Source organism: Marmota monax, unplaced genomic scaffold (assembly GCF_021218885.2).
Source record: "Marmota monax isolate L192 unplaced genomic scaffold, Marmota_monax_Labrador192_F-V1.1 WCK01_AAM20220418_F8-fsc00002, whole genome shotgun sequence".
NCBI lineage: Eukaryota > Metazoa > Chordata > Mammalia > Rodentia > Sciuridae > Marmota > Marmota monax.
In genome coordinates, this window is record NW_026693571.1 from 27,481,772 (window position 1) to 27,503,298 (window position 21,527).

General features: G+C 38.0%; 2 protein-coding genes across 3 annotated transcripts in view; one reads left to right on the forward strand and one right to left on the reverse strand.

Moving 5' to 3' along the window:
* Positions 1-9,748: 9,748 nt before the first annotated feature.
* Positions 9,749-13,058, reverse strand: Tigd2 (tigger transposable element derived 2). Its single transcript, XM_046459124.2, has 2 exons — positions 12,730-13,058; positions 9,749-12,551 (listed from the first exon to the last, which is right to left on the reverse strand). Exon 2 carries the CDS (start codon positions 11,671-11,673, stop codon positions 10,093-10,095), a length of 1,581 nt encoding a protein of 526 aa, XP_046315080.1. The 5' UTR covers positions 11,674-12,551; positions 12,730-13,058; the 3' UTR covers positions 9,749-10,092.
* Positions 13,059-13,283: 225 nt separating this feature from the next.
* The window catches only part of Fam13a (family with sequence similarity 13 member A), a 362,563-nt gene continuing 354,319 nt past the window's right edge, over positions 13,284-21,527 (forward strand). Inside the window, exon 1 of one of the 2 annotated variants that reach the window (XM_046459235.2) lies at positions 13,284-13,615. The gene's annotated coding sequence lies outside the window, so the exon portion shown is untranslated. Of the gene's footprint in view, positions 13,616-13,733; positions 14,104-21,527 lie in introns of those variants that run through there. The other variant, XM_046459236.2, reaches the window with a different exon arrangement.

The following is a 21,527-nucleotide window of genomic DNA, read 5'->3' on the forward strand; positions in this document are numbered from 1 at the left end:
ACTGGATCTTTGAGTTCTCCTTTTTTCACATAAATATTAATAAAAATTATGTCTCTTTTTTTCTATTAAATCTGTCTTTCTCTAGTTTAATTCACAGACCCCCCCAGGTGCTTAACCTAAAGGGACAGAAAATAAGTTACTTATCTATAAAAAGTCTGTACCTATACAGTGATAATAAGGGGAAATAAAACATTTTCCCTGGAGAGAAGAAAAGGAGAGCCAAATCATTTAGCTACAAATATGGGGTCTTATCCATGAATCTTTCCATTCAGAGATGAATCCCAGAGGATGAGGAATAGTGACTGTAGAGAAAAAGGCCTGGAGCAAAATGAATATTTCCAAGAAATATGTTAATCAGGCACACATCTAGTATTTCCAAACTTTTGCAAGATTATAATGCAGACCCTGAACTACATGCCTAAATATTTAAGATATCAATCAAGTTTCATTCTCTACTTACAATTATACCATAATAATGCCCTGGAAGGTAAGGTTCAAATTTTGAATTCCTAGTCTACATGTGGCATTGAGGAGTTCAAGAAAGAAATCCCTGGGAGATAGAAAGTTTGTGTTAAGAGCAACTGAGTCTAGGAGATACCAGTAGGGAAACAAAGAATCCTTATGAGCAGAAGAGATGGGGTAAACTGCCAAAGAAAGGGCTCAAATGGGACAGGTGACCCCAATAATGTCAAGCTAAGAGTGGAGTCAGAGTTCCCTCATCACTGGCATGGACCTTGCTGACACTACTGACCATAAGGTGCTCCAGCCTCACACACTGTAATGTCACAAGATGCAACAAGACCAGAGCCTAACCGTTAAGCCAAAGGAAGCTGCAGAGAAAGGACACGCACCAGAGCCCTTTCCTGAGGTCAGCAGTACAAAAACTGTCCTTATGAATCTATATGGCATTGGGTGGATATAGATACAGAAGGAAAAACCCTTAAGAGCCAACATGGTATAGAGTCTGAATTCTGAATTATTTGAATGTAGAATTGAATATTTACCTGCAAGACAATATAAATCTGAAATCAGAAGTGATTGATCAAAATCAAATTATTTGTAATTTTTTTTCTTTTATCATCAGTAGAAATAGGGATTAAAAAGATAGAATTCAGTCAGGGAATAATAAGGCAAATCAAATTTCTGCCCATCAGCTACAGAAACCAAAGAATAGGTGTTAAAGGGAAGTCACAAAAAAAGGCAGAATCCAAGCGCCCTCAAACATCACAGCAAAGCAAGGGAGGACTTGGGTTCTCTCACAGGGCAAGTCGTGTTCAGAAAGAGGAAGTACAAAGCTATTTTGCCCAAATTTCAAAGAACAGGGAGGACTCAGGGGATTCTGGGTCACTCTAAAGAGCATGTACAGCTGACAGGAGCATTCCTTGTGCTGTATTCCCAGGAATCTGAATGCAATCATTAGTGATTTGCTCTCTCTCTCTCACTATCCTACCAGAAACTCATCTCTGTGTCTCAAAGTTATGGTGACTCCTTCCTACAGCACTCTGATATAGGTCAGCTGTGAAATTCCACAGCACGGCCATTTTTTATCTTCTTCCTATAGAATACACCTGTTACACTTGATTCATTCTTTCATTGCTAGATAACCACCTGAACTCCCATCTGGTTTCTCTGATTATGGCTTTGCTCTCTTCTTTGTCTCCATAAACTATGGTATACTTCTTCTTAAAAGTCAAATTTGCCTACTCCATTATTCATATTTTTAAAAATGCATGTAGAAAAAGACCTCAAAAACCTGTGCATGACTATGTTCTCTAAATTTGGTCCTGTGTATAATAAGGAAGGCATCTTGACTTTATGCCTGGTTCTTGGCACAAAGTTAAAATCTTCGGAAGTTTCTCAATGATAAAGGGGGATAGGAGCATCTTTTGTTCTAATGAAGCCACTCTTTTGGGGCTTCTAGATAGCTTTCAGATATGGACTGGTCTTCAGAAAGACTAGGCCTTGATTACAAGCTTGGGACTTTCAGCCTTACCTCCCAACTTGTAGGAAGGAGAGGGGCTACAAATTGAGTCAGTTGACTTGTGGCCAGTGATCAACGTTGCCCAGATGGTGGAACTTCCATAAAAAAAATCTTGAAACCCTTAAACAATAGTGTTTGGAAGCTTCTGGTTGCTAGATGGGTGACATGCCCCAAATCCAAAGGGACATAACCTGCACTCCCAGACCCTTCTAGATTGTGCACTCCACATTTGCCTGTTCATTTATGTCCTTTATTATAATCTGTGAAAGTAAGTGTAGTATTTTTCTTGAGTTGTTAGTCATTGTAGCGAATTATTGAACTCAGAAGGCTGACTCATCTTAGAACTGGTGTCAGAGTGAGGGTAGTCTTACGAGACTGAGCCCTTAAATCTGTGGAATCTGATGCTAATTTTAGGTAATGTTAGAATTATAAAACATCTTGCTGGTGTCAGGGAGTTGAAGAAGTAGTATTAGAAAAGACACAGTGTCTTTGGTGTCCAGAGGCAAAAAAAAAAAAAAAAAATCCCTCAGGCCCCAAATAAACTTTACACAGTTACTTCTCATTACATGTTTTATAAACTGCACTGAAACATCAGTTCCTTACTAGAACATGACTTGCATTCCCCATGTTCATGCTATTGCTCTCCCACCCCTGCCAGCCCCACCACAAACCCAGCTGATTTCTTTAAAGGCAAGTTTAAAACCTACTTGTGGTGAAAAGCCTTCCCAGATCCTCATCAGAATTTATTTCTCTCTTATTTTATATACTGTAGATTCAATCATGTCACGTGTTCAGTCTGCTCAGATTAGACAAGAAATGCACAAAGAATCCCCCCCCCCATTTTTTTTTTAATGGTACAAGGAACATTCTACAAAATACTTGACCAGCACTTTTCAAAATTATCAGGGTCATCATGTCAAGGTCATTCAAAACAAGAAAATTCTGGGAAACTCTTACAGCCAAAACAAACCTCAGGAGACACGATGAATGATTGTAATGTGGTGTCCTGGATGGGAGCCTGGAACAGGAAAAGGTTATTAGGTTAAAACTAAATAAGTCTGAATAAAGTGCAGGAAAACAAACAAATAAAACCCATCATGGTATTTCCTATGGATAGAACATATAAACAGGAAAAAGAGGCTGTTAATGAATAATCTGAAAACTTCTAGATTACTCATATACAAATCATATACAAATTTCCCTACATTTTGCTCATTTATTTATTTATTTGGTACTGGGGACTAAACTCAGAGGCACTCGACCACTGAGCCACATCCCCAGCCCTATTTTGTATTTTATTTAGAGACAGAATCTCACTGAGCTGCTTAGCACCTTGCTTTTGCTGAGCCTGGTTTTGAACTCTCGATTCTCCTGCCTCAGCCTCCAGAGCCGCTGGGATTTTTTAAAATATATTTTAAAAAAATAAAGCAGCATGTCTTTTATTTTGTAAGAATTATTTTCTCCTAAATTAGTAAAATAATGCATGTGAGTAAATAATAATGTTATGAAATTAGATTTCTGTAGATTATCTTTTTTAAAAAAGTATCTAATTTTTGCACATTCCTTTGTAATATACAATTATGCTTTTATTAACATTAATCTACCAAATGGAAATTTTTTGTGTACACAATCATGATTTTCCCTATTTTTCAAAAGGAAGCCAAAATTTACAGTTTTTATCATATTTCATACAATCTAAAAGACATCATTATTTCCCATATCAAAGTAAAAATTTTGTCAATTGCAAAATGATATTGATTGGATAAAATGTCCCAATTTCACAGATATTAAAATGTGAAAACATATGCTTATCTATTGAGTCAATGAAATATGGCAGTTTGTTCTCATGATAGAAGAGTCTTTATTATATTGTATATTATATTCCAATTTAGCTGATAAGTCAAATTTATAGTAAAATATTATTTTTATAGAAAAATAATTCAAGTAGCTTATAGAAGTGAAATTTCTTATTAATACACTGAGGGGACACAAAGCCCTTCAAGTGTTAAAGTAAATGGGCAAATGGCCCCAAATACTGATTAACAGTAAATAGAAATGCTCTCCCTACACATTGTCCCACAGTAGAAAAATTTTTAAAATACCATGATTGTGATTATTATGTTGAAATAGCTTAAAGTATGTTACTTTGCATTAGATGATATAGATTACCAAAATTCCTATTGAATTCAAGTCAGATTAATCTTTTTAAGGTAAAAAGAAATTTTTTTTTAAAAAAAATTATGGGCTGTTATCTTAAATTTAAGATAACTTTATGTATATGACCTCAAACACATTTCTCATTTTTTAAAAAAGGCCATTTTTAAAGACATGCTTTTAGATGACTTTTTAAAAATATTGCTTACATCAATAGATGAGAAAAACTCTCTTTAACTCTGTTCTTCTTTAGTCTTAAGGATAATTGTGTTTTATTTATAAATAAATTCTGGAATGTCAACATATTCTATAATTTAGAAATAATTAAGTATCATTTATGTTGGTCTTTGAGAAAAAGAGTTGCTACAAGTTCCACTGTTAAGATCCCCTTGAGAACAAAAGCGCTTTTTTTTGGAGGTTACTTCACAGGTTAATGAGCCTGAGTTTCACAGTCAATTTTCCTCTTGTAACTTAAGGGGAAAATAAAATCGGATGGTCCAATTCCATTGTTTTTTATAATATTTGTAAAATAACTACAGTGTCATGTCCCCAGTGATTGAATCAGTTTCAGCAGCAAGAGCTGATAATCTGTCTCATTACTGTGCAAATAAAAATCCCCGAAGGACTATGTTCAGACTTCTAGGAATATTAATAAATCACACTTAAAGTTCCATTAAAGGAGCTTTAATAAATAGATTCATATCAATCTTCAGGTTGGTCTCAAAAGTGGAAGGTGCTTTGCCCTACACATTATGTACTTAAAATATTTGTTTCCAGCTTTCCAAATTGCACCAATCAAGTATGTTCTAGGAATGGGCCTGTGGCCAGATGGGTTCAGAATGTCCTAATGAAAAACAGCAAAGAGCCAGGCATAGGGATGGGCCTCAGAACCCCCAGCACCCTCAAGTGGATTTATTTGCAGAAAGAACGTTTGTTGTCTTAGTGACCAGTGTAGACAGGGCTAGATCTACATTACAATCCAGTTCTGATCTTTGATCAGAAGGGATTTTTTTGTGGGAGGGTTGAGGGGAGTGGTACTGGGGATTAAACTCAGGAATTGGGCAAATCAGACCCCATTGTAGATATTGTAGATATTACTGTGACTCAGGGGTACTCAACCACTGAGCCACATCCCCAGCCCTATTTTGTATTTTATTTAGAGACAGGGTCTCATTGAGTTGCCTAGTGCCTCGCTTTTGTTGAGGATGGCTTTGAACTATAGATTCTCCTGCCTCAGCTCCCAAGCTGCTGGGATTACAGGCTTGTGCCACCTTGCTGGCTCAGAAAGGAATTTTTAAAATGCCCCCCCATAAGGACTATGGTAGTCAATCTCTTGTGGAGCTTCATCCAAAGGTTTTCTGAGTCTGATGGATTTACAAAGACATTTGATTGCATGGGTAATACTGCTAATGGTAGCATTCTTTGGAATTATACACGCCGAACAAATTACTGGTTATAAAAAAAAAATGGTTTTGAGGAAAGCCTTGACTGTCGGCCTCACAAGTTCCTGCAGTCTGAATGCCCATGAACACAGAACCATGGATTCTTCCAATGGCTGAGACCTCTGTGCTTGTCTTGGATGGAAATGTTTTGTTGGGTCTCTGCCAACTCCCTTTGAGGGCTCCCTCTGAAACAGGTATTATATTTCACAGGATTGGTTTTGAGGATCACAAATGTTAATTTGCAGGACACCCAGCTTTCTGATTGACACATAACAGACATCCAACACATGAGCTGGGTGTATTACTTGTCCATCAGGAGAAATAAACTCTTAATAAGGGAGTCTCCACCTGTATTAGGGAGGCAGGTGCCATGCTGGGCCATGAGGTGAATTGGGACTGAGGTCACAGTCCATTCCTCAGAGGCACCTGTGGAGGGAGCCATGCCTTTGGCTGTAAGCTACATTGCCTCAACTTCTACTTCCTTCTTGGGCCCCCGTGATTCTGTGACCTTGGACATACCACCTACATTCTCTGTTCTTTATTATGCTCATTAATAGAGAAACCATCTAGTTTTCTTCTAATCTGGGATACCTGAGAGTAAAGGGGGCACTGTGACACTTACTCTGGGATGACAGGTATAAACCAGGCAGATACTGGCAGAAATTGGGCAAATCAGACCCAGTGGCCCCTGGACTCATCCATTCTATGGTGACCAGTGCTATAGATATTGATGCTGCTTCATGTCTGAATCAAACCTGCTCCTTCAGTTTTCCCTTGGCATTTGCATAGAGCATATGAGCTATCATCTAATACTGCATGGAAAAACGCATTTCTCTTTGAGTGCTATTATCCTCAACTGTGACTACAGTGGCTCTTCCTGCTTTGTTTTTCACTTATGGTTCCTGTGGGGATTAACAGCATACACTATAGACCTAGGGAACAGGGAACTCAGCATTGCCTTCCCGCCTATGTATATACCTCAACCAGCATTCCCAAAGATGGGCACAGGCCTTGGATCTCAATAGAGGTATGGAGACCCCTGGAGGTCTGCACAGTTACCATGGGAGAAAGCTGTGACTCATTCTGCAAGCCAAGCTAGGAGACCCAGGGTTCTCAACAAACAACCATGAGTTACTTAATAGCTGGTGTTTATAAATGTCTGGAGTGTCCATTTAACCTTCTATCTTTTTATACAAAAGTTCCAAAGAGGTCCACAATCTGCCAAGTTTATCTAGGCAAAGAGCAGAGAAGCTGGTGTTTACCCTCCAAATGTGTTGGACTTCAACTACCTCCTCCTTCTTCTTGGCTACCATTTCTCAATGTATGCATATGAGCTATGCAAGACAATTTTAGGTTATACACAAGATTTTTTGGTAAATAATTGTTTTATATTCACTTTAACTTGAATAGAAGAAGACCACAACTGACACACAAGACCTGCAACATTGTAGATATTACTGTTTAGGATCTAAAGTATCTATTTAGGAAATGGTCAACTTTGTGAAAATAGTAGAGTAATAAGTGGACACAGGCCTCCTGAATAGTGCTGTTTGGTGTTCAAGGCCTCAATTTGGCTTTTAGTACCATGGCTGTGTGGCTCCAGCTACAGTGTAGTAGGCAGGTGCTTCTGGATCTGTGGTTTGAGTAGCTCTGTGTTCTGCTGCATGTAAGCTGTGCCACTTAGTCCAGCATGATTTTTCCTAAACTCAGAAAACTCTTCATGAAGTGACTGTGTGGCTCAGTCTGAAGTAGACTAAAAGCAAAATGAATCCCAGAACAATAACTATTATAGTACTATAATTCTACTCAAATTGATCGTGGCTACTGATCTGAATTCTGCCAACTCTATTGTTTATTGAGCCCAGAAAGTTTTCCAATCAATAACCGCATTACTCTGTGAATTGTAAAATGCAAATATTTCCATTATGCAATTTTTTAAAAGTATGCTCTTAATTACCACTTTCCCCATTTGGTCTGAGTTTTGTCTTTCAAGTCTCCTAAAACTTATGCACTTTTATAAATAGTAACCAATAGTTAGAATTTGTGTATATTTTCTCTAAGGTGCACAAAATCAAAACTAAGAGCCTATACATCTGTGCTTTTCAAACCAGGGTCTCTATATGGGACATGTGGCCAATCAAGATAACCACCTTGTGTCTTTCTACAGGATCTAATATTACATTATCTAGAAGGGGGGAGAGATTTTTGTATTACAATTACTTATAGAATTAGAATGCACAAGTCACATTAGCATTTGTAATAAAAATACAAGATTAGGCCATTTCAATGTCATGATTGAAGAAGTTTGATAAATTTCTATTAGTAAAAAGCATTGTGAAAAATAGAAAGCAGTACTCAAATGCAAATGTAGGTCATGATCATTATCAAGTTTCAGCCCTTTTCAGGGAAGTCAATTAGTCTCAGTCCTCAGCCATTTCCTCAAGTCCATCAGGTAGTTGAAATTGTGTAGATTGAGAAAGGTGTGTTAATAATGACATATGAATTCTCCCAAAGAAAGAGGATTCTTAGAAGTCATCTGGAAAAGTCATTCTAGAACCCAAAGCCTCAGCTCAAAAGGCAGAATTCTGAGCTAATGACAGCCTTGTCAAAGAAGAAATTGTCAAATGGTTCTCTACTATCCCCTCAAATCATATCACAAGGAATCCTGCTGTGGACAGCTGGGCGGGATTACTATAATCAGTCTCCTGTGACATTTCTTTTGCTCTGATTTTCTGCTGTTTCTGTATTAGTTTGATAAAATATTTCAAGTGTCCTGCTTCCTGCTGTCTTAGTCTTACTTACTTTAAAGGTACTTTATTGCTTCAGTGAATTGTGCCAATATTCATATAGCTTTTATTTTATAAACAAAACTAATATCTACTTATTTTATTAGCAATATATTAACAGTTTAGAGCAAAGAAATTACAATCCCATTTCCATTTCATACAATTAACCTAAGATGTCTTAAATATGCCTGCATACCTCACATTGCCTATTAGTAGAAAATGATTTCTAAATTAGATTAATTCTCAAGTTTTCATGGAAATGAATTATTATTGTATTTCAGCTCAAACTAATTACTTGTATCTCTGACCTCATTTCCTGTGGAAGAGATTTCCTAATACAGCTACATCACTTTGAGTCACACCTTGGATCTGTTTAGTATACATTTGAAACATAATTTCTGCAGTGCAATAACAGTAGCAACACTCATGTGTTATTAGAATAACTACTATTATATAAAATCCATATAGTAACTCATTAACTCCTCATCAGCCCTCTTTGAGACATGAAATATTCCTATCTTACACATGGGTAGATTAGATAACTTGGTCGTGATCACACAGCAGCCCATGTTCTTTCTATAGTGCCTCTCTCAAGTCTTACTTAATGCTAGTCCACCGAACACATGCTGCTCCACAATTTATATACATATGCTTATATTCTCAGCATGTCACAGAAAAAAACATGCTATATGAAAGCAATGATCTACTTAAAGTCTTACATTAATAGCTCATTAAAAAGTAAAGCTACTAATCCATCTATAAAGAATCAAAATGACATATAATAAAACTTAACGCTTATCTCTTCTAATCACAATGGTTTGGAAACTGAATTTTATTTTCTTAGAACAGCATTGACATTCTTTCCACAACCATAAAGGAACTCTATTGTCAAATAAAATAAAAGTAAAGCACAAACCCTTTCCCCCAGAGTCATTTTAACTTTAGATTTTCCTTCACTATACTCAGAGATGGCCAATTTGAATCTCTGATTGCCTAAATACTGCTAGTACAGAAATGTGATATTTTAAGGATTTAGCCTACTGTCCTTCAATTCTCAGTAGTCACACTGAGATACCTCAGCCTGATCCCCCATCCCTGCCCCGTACTGGGAAGGAACCCAGGGATTTGTGCATGACAGACATCTGCTCTACTGCTGAGCCACATGATCGCTCAGCTTTTGAGATAGGGTCTTTGCTAAGTTGCTGAGGCTGACATTGAACTTAAAATCCTCCTGCCACAGCCTCTGGATTGCAGGAGTATGCCACCATCCCCTGTGTCTAGCACAATCTTTGCAGAGTTCTTTTAATATATTCAGCAGCAAAAATAGAAACTTAGCCCTAACGTATTTCAATTTAGAAGTGAAAATTCAAAGAAAGTCGAAAAAATTCAATTTAAGTAAGATTTATTGTGTGCCTATAGTGTGCATGGACCTTTATTAGACACATTGAAATTCAGGCACAAGATAGACACAAGATCCCTGACCTTAGGTACCTTATGATCTAATTAGTATAATACAGATTAGAAACAGTAGACAGACAAGTTACATGTCAACACTTAATTGTTAAAATCAACATTAAAGGGCTGTAATTTAAGTAATCAAAAATGGCATCTAATCCTAAAATTATTTATAAAAGGTATTTGGCGTCAGAATCCACAGCACTTCAAACAAGGTAAGTTCCACTGCAGATCAATACACAAAGATTCAAACACACTGAAACACTTGACAGCACTATGAATGACTTTTGTTATTTTGGATCTTCTGTTTCCTTCTTATTATGGTCCGAAGCCTCCGTAATACCAATTTATCAGACAGAAGCATGTCATCTTGTTGTTCTAGATAATCCAGTAAATTTTCGGTCCATTCAAGCGCAGCTTTATGACTAATAAGTTTTTCTGGGTTCAGTTCTGCTTTTTTAGTTTTACTGGAAGGCTTTTGCTCCACAGGCTTGGCCTGGTCCTCGGCACCTTCACTGTCAGTTAGCACCTGACAGCTTGAGTCATTACTCCGAGAGTCAAACCACTGATTAATATTCTCAATGTCAACATGTTCACAGTCTTCTGTGTTCTGTAAAACTGTTGCCAAGTTAGCTGCTAAAATGGCTCCTTCATCAATATTCATGACTGAATTTTCTTCATTACCAGGGAAAAGTTTTTTCCATGCTTTGGTTATGGTACTTGATTTTATCATGTTCCAAGCTCTTGACACTTCATAAATTGCATCCAACACTGTCAAATTCTTCCAAAACATTTTTGGGTCAATACCTTCATCCATGTATTTCTGGAGAAGTCCTGCTCGATAGTATCTTTTTACTGTGGCTAAAACTCCCTGGCTCATTGGTTGAATTAGACTTGTTACATTTGGTGGCAAATATTTCACAATTATTCTGCCATCATCTGAACTCAACAGCTCTTCATTTGGATGTGCTGGGGGGAAATCTAAAAGAAGCACTGCTTTTTCGAGAAGCCCCTTAGATTTCAAATGCTTCTGTACTTGTGGCACAAAATATTTCTCAAACCACTGTCTGAAAACAGACTGTTCTATCCATGCACCTTTTTGACTGAAGTAAGTGACCGGAAGGTTTGAAAGATCAGTTCCTTTGAATGCACGGGGTTTTTTTGCTTTCCCCACAACACAAAGGTTAAGTTTGTGTAAACCCGTGGCATTTGCACAACACATAATAATGATTCTCTCTCTGCTTGACCTATACTCAGAAGTACTTTGCTCAGAGTCAAGAGCTAATGTCCTTGATGGAAGGCATTTCCAGAACAATCCAGTTTGATCAGCACCATAAATTTGCTCTGGCTGTAGATTCTCTCTCTCAACAAATTCCTGAAAATTACCACAAAATTCACTGGCAGCAGTTTCATCTCCTTTTAATTTTGTTCCTTTCCCAGCAGCCTTTGGAATACCATGGCGCTGCTTAAATCGAGTTAGCCAGCCAGATGATGCATTAAAATCACCTTCCATCCCCAAAGCATCAAAAAAGAACTTGGCTTGTTTTGCACAAATAGTTCCAGACACTGGAATTCCATCTGTTTTCTGTTGGTTAAACCACTCTATCATAACCCTATCAAGTTCCTCATATGTTGATGACTTCATAGATTTACGTTTGGATACCCCACTTATAGGATCTGAACTGTTAGCATAGTTTATAATCCTTTCTTTGTTCTTTTTAATATCACGAACTGTGGATTCACCAATTCCATATACCACAGAAAGTTTTTTGAAAGAGATACCTTCTTCAAGTTTCTTAATGATGTCAAGCTTGTCCTTAATTGTCAACACCACACGCTTACGTTTCCCTAACATTTTAAGTGTCTAATATTTCAGGTGATTACTGGAACAAGATAATTAACAACTTAAATTTGAATACAGAGATTACAATATGGAGCATTAGATCCCTCCTCTGCCCTGAAGATCTAGAGTAACCACCAATTTTCTGACAAGCTCTACAGCAATCTCTTCACTTTCATTTTAAAACAAAGTTCTTACAACAGGGAACGCTCCAATTAACCCTACCTTCCTCTTAGTTTGAAGTCTTTTCATGAACTGCAATCTTACTGGAGGTTAGAAGTTGAACCAAAGCTACACTACAAGGTCTCTAAAACAGTCCTCTTAAACACTTAACAGTTGCCATCATTACAGAGAAGGTTTTTCCCTAAAGCACTAAGACTGAGGTTGCGGTATTTTGGGATATGTGCAAGAAAATAAACGCAATATAGGACTTGCAAACTTGACATACAGGAAAAAACAATGGGAAAACTCATTCCCTCACTGTGTTGTCTTAGTAGGGCAATGGACTATAAGGGATGCTCTTTTCCAGTCAAGGATTGCTATAGGTTACATAGGGGAGTGCTTATGAAAAATCGTAGCAAGTTAAGGCAAGCTGGACATAAGAGGTGCAAATGAGGTGAAAGTGGACAAGCAGAAAACTCTGTACTTTAACTCAACACAAACTTACACCTAATGTAATTTGCTATTGGAAAGGGGAAAGGTGGGCAAGAGGTAATGCCTCGTGATTAAAGAAAGCATCAAAAAACTTCATGGGTAGAAATCAGGACCCAAGGTAGAGGCTGTGGGGTGGAAAGCTCCGTGAAGATGTTACAATAGTCCTGGTGAGAGATGATCCTCCATGGGCCAACAGAAGTTCCTGTGAGGGCTGTATAGGTACTCGCAGCCTCTGAAACCTAAAGGAAAATACCAAAAACATTTCTCTTTTCAGTATCGGGGTCTGTGGCATTACCCACACCTACCCTGCAACTATGTTGAGAAAATTAACACCTCCTATCAATGTGATAGCTAAATGCGACAAATAATGCTTTTAGGCATTATCTGGGTTGACCGAGAGGGACCTCAATAGCCTACCTCCTGAAATTAAGAGGTCAGAGGGAAGCCTTGTTAGCCAGGGCCTCTCCCCGACGCGCGAGCTCCGGAGCGCGGGACGTCTTTCCTCCCGCGGAGGGAGCCCGGATTCTGCCTGGACGCGGGCGACCAGGGTGTCACCGCCGCGGCCAGCCAGCCGGTGAGCAACCGCTTGGCGCAGAGGACGCCAGTTCGCCGACTGCGGGCATCGCTCTCCGCCTGCCTGCACGGCGGCCAGCTTGTGCTGAGAGCAAATGGAGTCTCCCGAAGGAGGCTGACACCGGTGGCGCGGGGGCGGCGGCAGCGAAAGGCGATCGGCGCTGCCGGAGCCGCAAGGCGGGGGATTAGGGAGCACGCGCGCGCCCCCGCAGGAACGTGTGTCGGCGAGAGGTGGGGCCTGGCGGGCGAGCGCGCGCGGCCCGGGGCGGGGACTCGGCGAGCGGGCGGGAGTGGGGGGCGGGAGTGGGGGGCGGGACTCGGACGCCGCGCGTTCTCCGGACGCTGCGTGGGTTCGGCAAATGGTCCGGTCTTTGCGGGCTGCGGGCGGCTGGGTTGGCCAGAAGGGGGCGGTACGAGCTCGCCCTGTCTTGGCGCTTTTACCAGTGGCCAGGCTCTGCGGGCGAAGCTTCCATCTCTCGCATCGGGAATAAAACTCGCACCCTTTGCGTACGAGTAACAAATCGACGCATCCTCCGGCTCTGGCACGAGCTGTGAATGGGGGAGGGCGGGCGCACGTGGAGAGTGTTTACAAACAGCCTCCGCCACCGCCCTCCGGAAGGAGTGACAGTGTCCGCGCCTCCCAAAGCCCCCTCTGGGGAGCCGCGTGCCCACCTACCCCGCAGGCTGCCCGCCAGAAATGGACAAGAAGCAGCCGGAATCCTGAGGCACGGTGAGGAGAGCGGGCGCGGCTGCTGGATGAGGTCGGGTGGGTTGGGGTGGGGACAGGATTTGGGAGAGGAGCTGGGGTTTTTACTCTGCAACATCCAACCAAACAAGCCAGGATGGATGGAGAGCAGCGCTCGAGCTGATTGTCGTGTGTCCTTTCCCTGGTGGGTGCTCTTAGACCTGGCAGCAGCCGGTACACGTGTTAACCTGTGGGACGCAGCGGCGTGAATTTGCTGCAGCCCCTTTACACCCACTGTGTCTCAGTTGTAACCAGGGAATTGCATTTTGCTAAAGACTGGATTTATTGTTTCCACGGAGATACTTGCAGCGTCGCCAGAACCTTCCCTGGATAAGGGAGCGGTTGCACCTTCATCCTGCAGCACCTGTTTACGGAGGAAACGCAGTTTGCCTGCCTGTGCCCGACCCCTGGTAAAATAGTGTGAAAAGTGCAAGAGTCTTCTGTTAAGATTTTTTTCCCCCCAACATCCGTGCGTAAGTATCGAACCTCTGCGTTAACACAAAGTAACGTAGTGTCTCGTCATGTATTTGACCAGGCAACATTGTTGCTAGAATTTCGGAACTCACAGACGGAAATTCAACTGAGCATTCCTACTGCAGGAAAGAGATGTTGGTTCCCAGTCTTTTGACTCCCACGCCGAAACTGCACAATTGCCTTCTTCAGAATAGCAGCTTTACACTCTCTGGCGCGACAGAAATTCACTCATCTTCTACATCGAAAGTGAGGCTATAAGTGGCTTTTGACAAATATCTGCTTTTCCTAAAGATAGACCTCCCTTCGACCCCCCTCCCCCAATCCGACTCCCACTTAGCTTCCAACCAACCAGTCCTATTCTGGCAATTCTCCTTGGCTATTTTGGGTAAAGTCTAACTTTATAGTAGTTTTATGTCATATTTTTTAAAGTTTTCTTTTCCCTGCTATTTGTAAGGAGCGTGAAAGACTTTTATCTGATCATTCCTCATAAGGGAAGAGCGCTGACTTTCAGACTGCCAATCATGTGGAAATGAGGCAGCAAGCAAGCAGATGTCACCTTCCTGGCATTCCCCTCACCCTCCAGCCTATGGGGTCACTCTGTCCTATGATATTTAAATAAAAATAAATTTGCCATTTATCCACATCCCCTACTATCTCTAGAGTTTAATTTTGTTCCAGATATTTTGCATATCTCTGTTTCTCCTGCATTCTGCAGCTTGCTGGTGTTTTATGACTTATAGCTGTTCCCTTTTCTTTGCCTTCTGTTAAGTTCCGATTTGGATACAGCCTACATCTTTTGGTCCTCAGGTCACCCCCAACATCACTTCACTTAAAGCAATTATCTTTAGCAGATTTTTCCTAAGACCTTATCTAAGGCAGTTGTGTCTTTAAAGGAGCTACTTTCATCTGATAAACTTTCTGGGTTTTGCTAGGGGAATAGGTTGCTAATTGTGGCCAACTTAATGTTAGAGTGAGGTGCAGTTAAAATGGAATGTTAAGAATGGATTTTCAGGGTGGTGAAAATACTTTGGATGATGCTGTAGTGATGGATACATGTCATAATATATAATACGTTTGTCCAAATGCACAGAATTTAACAGGCTTATGTTTCTCATAAGTTCTAAATTTTCTGCTGAGATATATCAATGCACATAGATTGTACATAGTCTTTTATCAGTGGTATTCTTCATACAAAATAGTTTTGTAATGGAATAAGATATCTCTAGTTAGAATAAATTCTTAGTTTTAAGGGATTGCATTCTTGTTTTCCATTTTCTTTATCATTGATCCCATTTATTTGGAAGTTTTTGTTCCATGATACTGAATTACTGATTAATTACTACTAATAAGTAAAAACACAATTTTTTTATGATATTAATATTCCATGTGTATTAAACCTATTTAATATCATCAAATAGTACATATGTGTAGCTAAAAAGTTTACTGCCAATTGAAAATCAGTGGCTTGCTTTAAAAAAGAAAGTTACTGTTGTCTGCTTTCAGTGACATATAATATTGAGGGGAATTTTCCAGTTAAAATATAATTTATTTTTCTTTTGGAGAGTGTGTTTGTGTTTTCAAATGAGCCGGATATGAACCATTTCTCACCAGTAAAATGAAGGCTTGTTATTTAAATTCTTTCAACTCTGAAGTTATCTTACTTTAGATTATAGAATAAAAGCTCAAAATGTTCATTTTTAATATAAAATATTATTTTGAATGATTAAAAGTAGGAACACTTTTCTATTTGAAAGTTTCTGGATGCAGGTCAGATTACTCATTGGAAAATCCCAGACTTTTTTTTTTTTTGGCGGGGGGTGGGGTGGGAGAATAACCGGGATTGAACTCAGGGGCAGTTAACTACTGAGCTACATATCCAGTCCTATTTTTTGTATTTTATTTAGAGACAGGGTCTCAATGAGTTGTTTAGCACCTCTCTTTTTGCTAAGGCTGGCTTTGAACTTGTGATCCTCCTGTCTTAGCCACCCAAGCCACTGGATTACAGGCATGTGCCATCCTGCCTGGCCTGGACTTGGGTTTTGTGTGTGTGTGTGTTTAATGTTGATAACAAAATGCTATTGAAAGATAGTGAATTCTTTAGTTCTTTTTAAATTTCAATTTATTTTTAACTAACATGAAAACAAAAATTGAACATGTTAATGGGGTACCATGTGACATTTCCATACGTGTATATATTGTATAATGTTTTATTCAAATCAACTCTCTCTCCTCAAACATTTGTCCTTTCTTTCTTCTCCCCTTCTCTAGTGCTGAGGATCCAAGTGCTATACCACTGAGCCATACACCCAGCCCCTATTATTTCTTTATGGTGAAAACATTCAAAATCCTCTCCCTTAGCTTTTTTAAAATACATAGTACACAATTATTTATAGTTACCTTATTGTGCAATAGCACATCAGAATTTCTTACTTCCATATAACTAACTTAATACTCACTGATTAACCTTTCCCCATCTCTTCCTCCCACCTATTTTCTCCAGCTTCTGGTAGCCACCATCCTGCACTCAATTTCTAGGAGATCAACTTTGTCCCACCTATGTGTGAGATCTTATGGGACTTGCTCTTTATGCCTGGCATATTTGACTTAACGTAACGATCTTCAGTTGCATCCAAGTTGTTGCATCTGACAGGATTTCATTATTTTTTATAGTTGAAAATAATCTCATTATGCATACGTACCACATTTTCTTTTTTCATTAATCAATTGACAGACATTTCTTGGCTATTGTGAATAGTGCTACAGTGAACATGAGAGTGAAGATATCTCTTTATTTTTTTTGGTATGAATCCAGAGGTGAGGTTGCTAGATCATATGGTAGTTCTATTGTTGTTGTTGTTTTTTGAGAAACCTTCATACAGTTTTTCACAATAGCTGTGCTAACATATTTCCACCAAGAGAGTTGAAGTTTGCCCTTTTATTCACATCCTCAACAGCATTTATTATCTTTAGTATTTTTGATAATAGCCATTCTTACTGGAGTAAGGCAATATCTTATTATGGTTTTGATTGACATTTCCCTGATGATTATTAAGCATTTTTTCATATATCTGTTGGCCATTTGTATGTGGGGTTTGTTTGTTTGTTTGTTTGTTTGGAGGTGCCAGGAATTGAACCTAGGGGTGCTTAACCACACAGAGCCATATTCCCAGCCCCCCCCCTTTTTTTTTGAGATAGGGTCTTGCTAAGATGCTTAGGACCTCACTAAACTGCTGAGGCTAGCTTTGAACTTGAGATCTTCCTGCCTTAGCTCCCAAGTCACTGGGATTACAGGCATTCCCTACTGCTTCTGCTGTATGTCTTATTTTGAGAAATGTCTGGTTAGGTCTGTTACCTTTGTTACATTGGGTTGTTTTTGCCATTGAATTTCCTTATATATTTTTAATATTAACATCTTCACAGATGCATAGTTTGCAAATATTTTCTCTATTCTGAAGGTTGTCTCTTCACTCTGTCCATTGTTTCCTTTGCTATGCAAAAGAAGCTTTTTAAATTTGATGTAATCCTATTTGTCCATTTTTGCTTTTGTTTCCTGTGCTTTTGAGGTCTTGTCCAAAATACCCTTGGCCATTGCAATATCCTAAAGCATGTTTTCTTCCAACAGTTTCATAGTTGCAGATCTCACATTTAAATTTTTAATCCATTTTTGGTTGATTTTTATGACTGATGAGAGGTAGGGATCTAGTTTCATTCTTCTGTGTGTGGACACTCAATTTTCCTAACACCATTTATTGAAAAGACTGTTCTTTCTCCAGTGTGTATGCTTAGCTCCTTTGTCAAAAATCAGTTAACTGTAAATGTGTGGGTTTACATCTAGGTTGTTTAATATGTACCATTGATCTGTGTGTCTTTTTTTATGTCACTACTGTGCTATTTGGATATTATAGCTTTGTAGTATATTTTAAAAGAAGATAATGTAATGTCTACTGCTTTGTTGTTTTACTAAAAATTGTTTTGGCTCTTTGGGTGTGTGTGTGGGGGGGTTATTTCATGCAAATTTCAGGACTCTTGTGAAGTTCTATGAAGAATGTCATTGATATTTTGATATAGATTGCATTTGATTGATAGAATGCTTTGGGAAACATAGGATTCAGCAACATTAATTGTTCTGATTCATTATCATAGGATGTTTGTCCACTTTTGTGTCCTCTTCGATTTCTTTTATCAATGTTTTATAATGTTCGTTGTAGAGTTCCTTCATCTCTTTTGTTAAATTTATTCTTAGGTATTTTGTCTTATTTTTTTGTAGCATTGCCCATAGGATATCTATTGTGATTTCTTTATCTGATAATTCCCTATTAGTATATAACAACTAATATTTATACTTCTGATTTTTTGCATTGATTTTTACGACCTGTAACTTTGCTATATTTATTAGTTTGGGTAAGTTTTGGGGTAGGGTGAGTCTTTGGGGTTTTCTACATCATGTCATCTGCCACAGTGTGAATTTGACTTCCTTCTTTCCAGTTTGGATGATCTTTATTTCTTTCTGTTAGCTGCTCTGGCTAGGCCTTCCAATACTGTATTTAATAAAAGTGGTGAGAATGGGCATTGTTGTCTTGTTCCAGATCTTCAGAGCCTTCAGATTTTGCCCATTCAGTGTAATGTGGACTGTAGTTTATGGCTTTATTATGTTGAGGTGTGTTCCTTCTGAACCTAATTGTTACACATTTTTACCATAAAGAAACATTAAAATTTATAAAAATTCCTTTTCTGTATCTATTAAGATGATCATATGGTTTTTGACCTTCATTCTCTTGATGTGGTGTGTCATGTTTTATTGATCTGCATATGTTGAACCATCCTTGCATCCCTGGAATTATTCCCATTTGATCATGATGAATAATCTTTGTAATGTGGTGTCAGATTCTATTTGTTGGCATTTTGTTGAAAATTTTTGTGTTTATGTTCATGAAGGATGTTGACCTATAGTGCTCTTTTTTTGTCCTTATTGGGTTTTGGTATCTGGATAATGCTGGCCTCATAAAATGTGTATAGAAGTATTTTCTTCTCTGCAACTTTTTGAAATAATAAGATGTGATATAATTTTTAAAAAAATATTTTGAAATTTTCTTTTCAGTGTATGTGGGATACTATACCTTTATTTTATTTTTATGTGGTGCTAAGAATTGACCCCAGCACTTCACATGTGTTAGATGAGCACTCTACCACTGAGCCATAACCCCAGCCTCTTATATTTACTTTTTATTGGTTCTTTTAGTTATACATGACTTTAGAATCCATTTTAACATAATTATACAAGCATGGAATATATCTTGTTCTAATTCAGACCCCAGCCCCTATGTTTAATCTTTTGAGGATTTATTTTTCTAAAGCAGCTAGTTGCATTGTATATTTTTACAAACCATATCTGAGGATTCCATTTCTCTACATTCTCATAAACACTTATTGTGAAAATTATAGCCATCCTAGTGGTTATAAAAATGTATCTCATTTTTGTTTTGATTTTCATATTTCTGATAGCTAATGATATTGAATATTATGTGCTAACCATTTGCATATTTTGGAGAAATGTCTATTTAGATCCTTTGCCCTCTTTTTAAAATATTTGGGTTTTATTAGGGTTATAGTGTTACGGTGAGGTACAAGAAATAATTTTCTGAGGAGTATCTCTGCATTTAGCCCAAATGATATTGAAGAAACTGTCCATGATATACTTACTCTGTCACCTTACTTAATAATTCATGTGATAAGTGCTAGTTATATTTAATGTCAGAGAAAATATTTCTAAATGGAATTTTACTTTGTTTTATCTGACACAGGAACTAAACATAATCCATTATAGCATTGACCTGCACAAGCTTAATTTTGTGTTTCTTCTATGACTAATTAATTCCTATTACTTTTATTATCAATTGGGTTCTATATTAATTTTTATTGTTTTAATGGTACCTCTATATTATACTTTCCTCATCCATTGTTGAACCTAGTTATGGTGAAAAGTGAAATTAGAGATTCAACAGTCAGTGCATCTTAGAGGTGTACCTTATAGGTTGTGGAAACACAGTCTTTGTTTTGTACTGCTGACTGCCACCTACTAAATAATAATTTATGTTCTTATTATTCCTAATAACCATGGACCTTGGGCTGCTTATATAAAGCCTTTTGTATCTGGAAAATGAGAACAAAAATTAGACTGGTTTCATTGGTCTTTTGTTGTAAGGATGAAATAAAATGTTATATATAAATTGCTTTGCACAATTCCCAATAATAAGCAAATAATAATAAGTAAATGCTACCTAAATTTATTATTTCCCAGATCTTTTGATGGGAGGGGAATGCTAATTCTCTCAACCTCCCAAGAGGATATTTGAAAAGGAGATTAGCTAAAAGACAAATGTAATGGGAAAGGCCTAGTTTATACACACATAACAATATTGTATAATGTTTGCAAGAGAGGATATATATATATATATATATATATATATATATATATATATATATATATCTTTATAAGGAGATTCACCAGACCAATTCAGGATTGTCTATTGAAATTTTTATTTTGTTAATCCAAAACAGTATGTATTTTCTTCCTGCCTTTTAATTTAGAATCAGTTTATTACATAGTGTTTGAGGCAGATTTTTAATGGTATCTGAAAGAGATGATAAAGATATAAATTGTGGGTATGATCAAACACAATCTTTAAATAGTCATCATTGCAGAAATATGTTTGAAATATACTCTATTCTTTGTTCCACATAGGGTAGAAAACCCCCAAAATAGAAACAGAAGTCTAATTCTGCCACTTGTGCATTTATTGTGTCTCTGGATGTACCTGAACCTTGATATCTCCATTCAGGAAAGTGGTGATAGGTGTTAACTACCTCTCTTCTCTTGGGTTGTGATGTTTCCCTCTTTTGCTTTGTTAGATGTGTTGTCCCACCCCTTTCCACTGTGCATCTAAGAGGCTGTATTATTCACCAATTTCTGGGGGTTTTCCTCCTTCTCTTATCTTATACTTTTAGTTCTTTTCCTTGAGGACATAATAGGGAGTTAGTTGACAACTTGGAAAGTCCCTATCAACGTTGTGATGAAATTATTGCACTGATTACATGATTGCTGTGGTTAGGAGGAATTTCTGGGATAATTAAATCCCATTTCAAAGTAACTGGACTTTTAAATTTTTATTGTTTCATTGGTAGTTTTGTTTCTATTGGGGTTAAAAAGAAACAGGCTTGCATGCTTAAACAATAACAACAACATTTGTTCATCAAACACAGAAGTTAATTTTGCACATACCTTGTTTGTTCATAAGTTTTTTATTTTTTTACCCAATAGGTGGTTGTAGTTCATTTATCAATTCCATGGTTACAGAAGAGGAGAGCTTTAGATAGTGTTCTCTGATGGATATTTCACATGTAGTATTGGGTCTTTAACATGCCT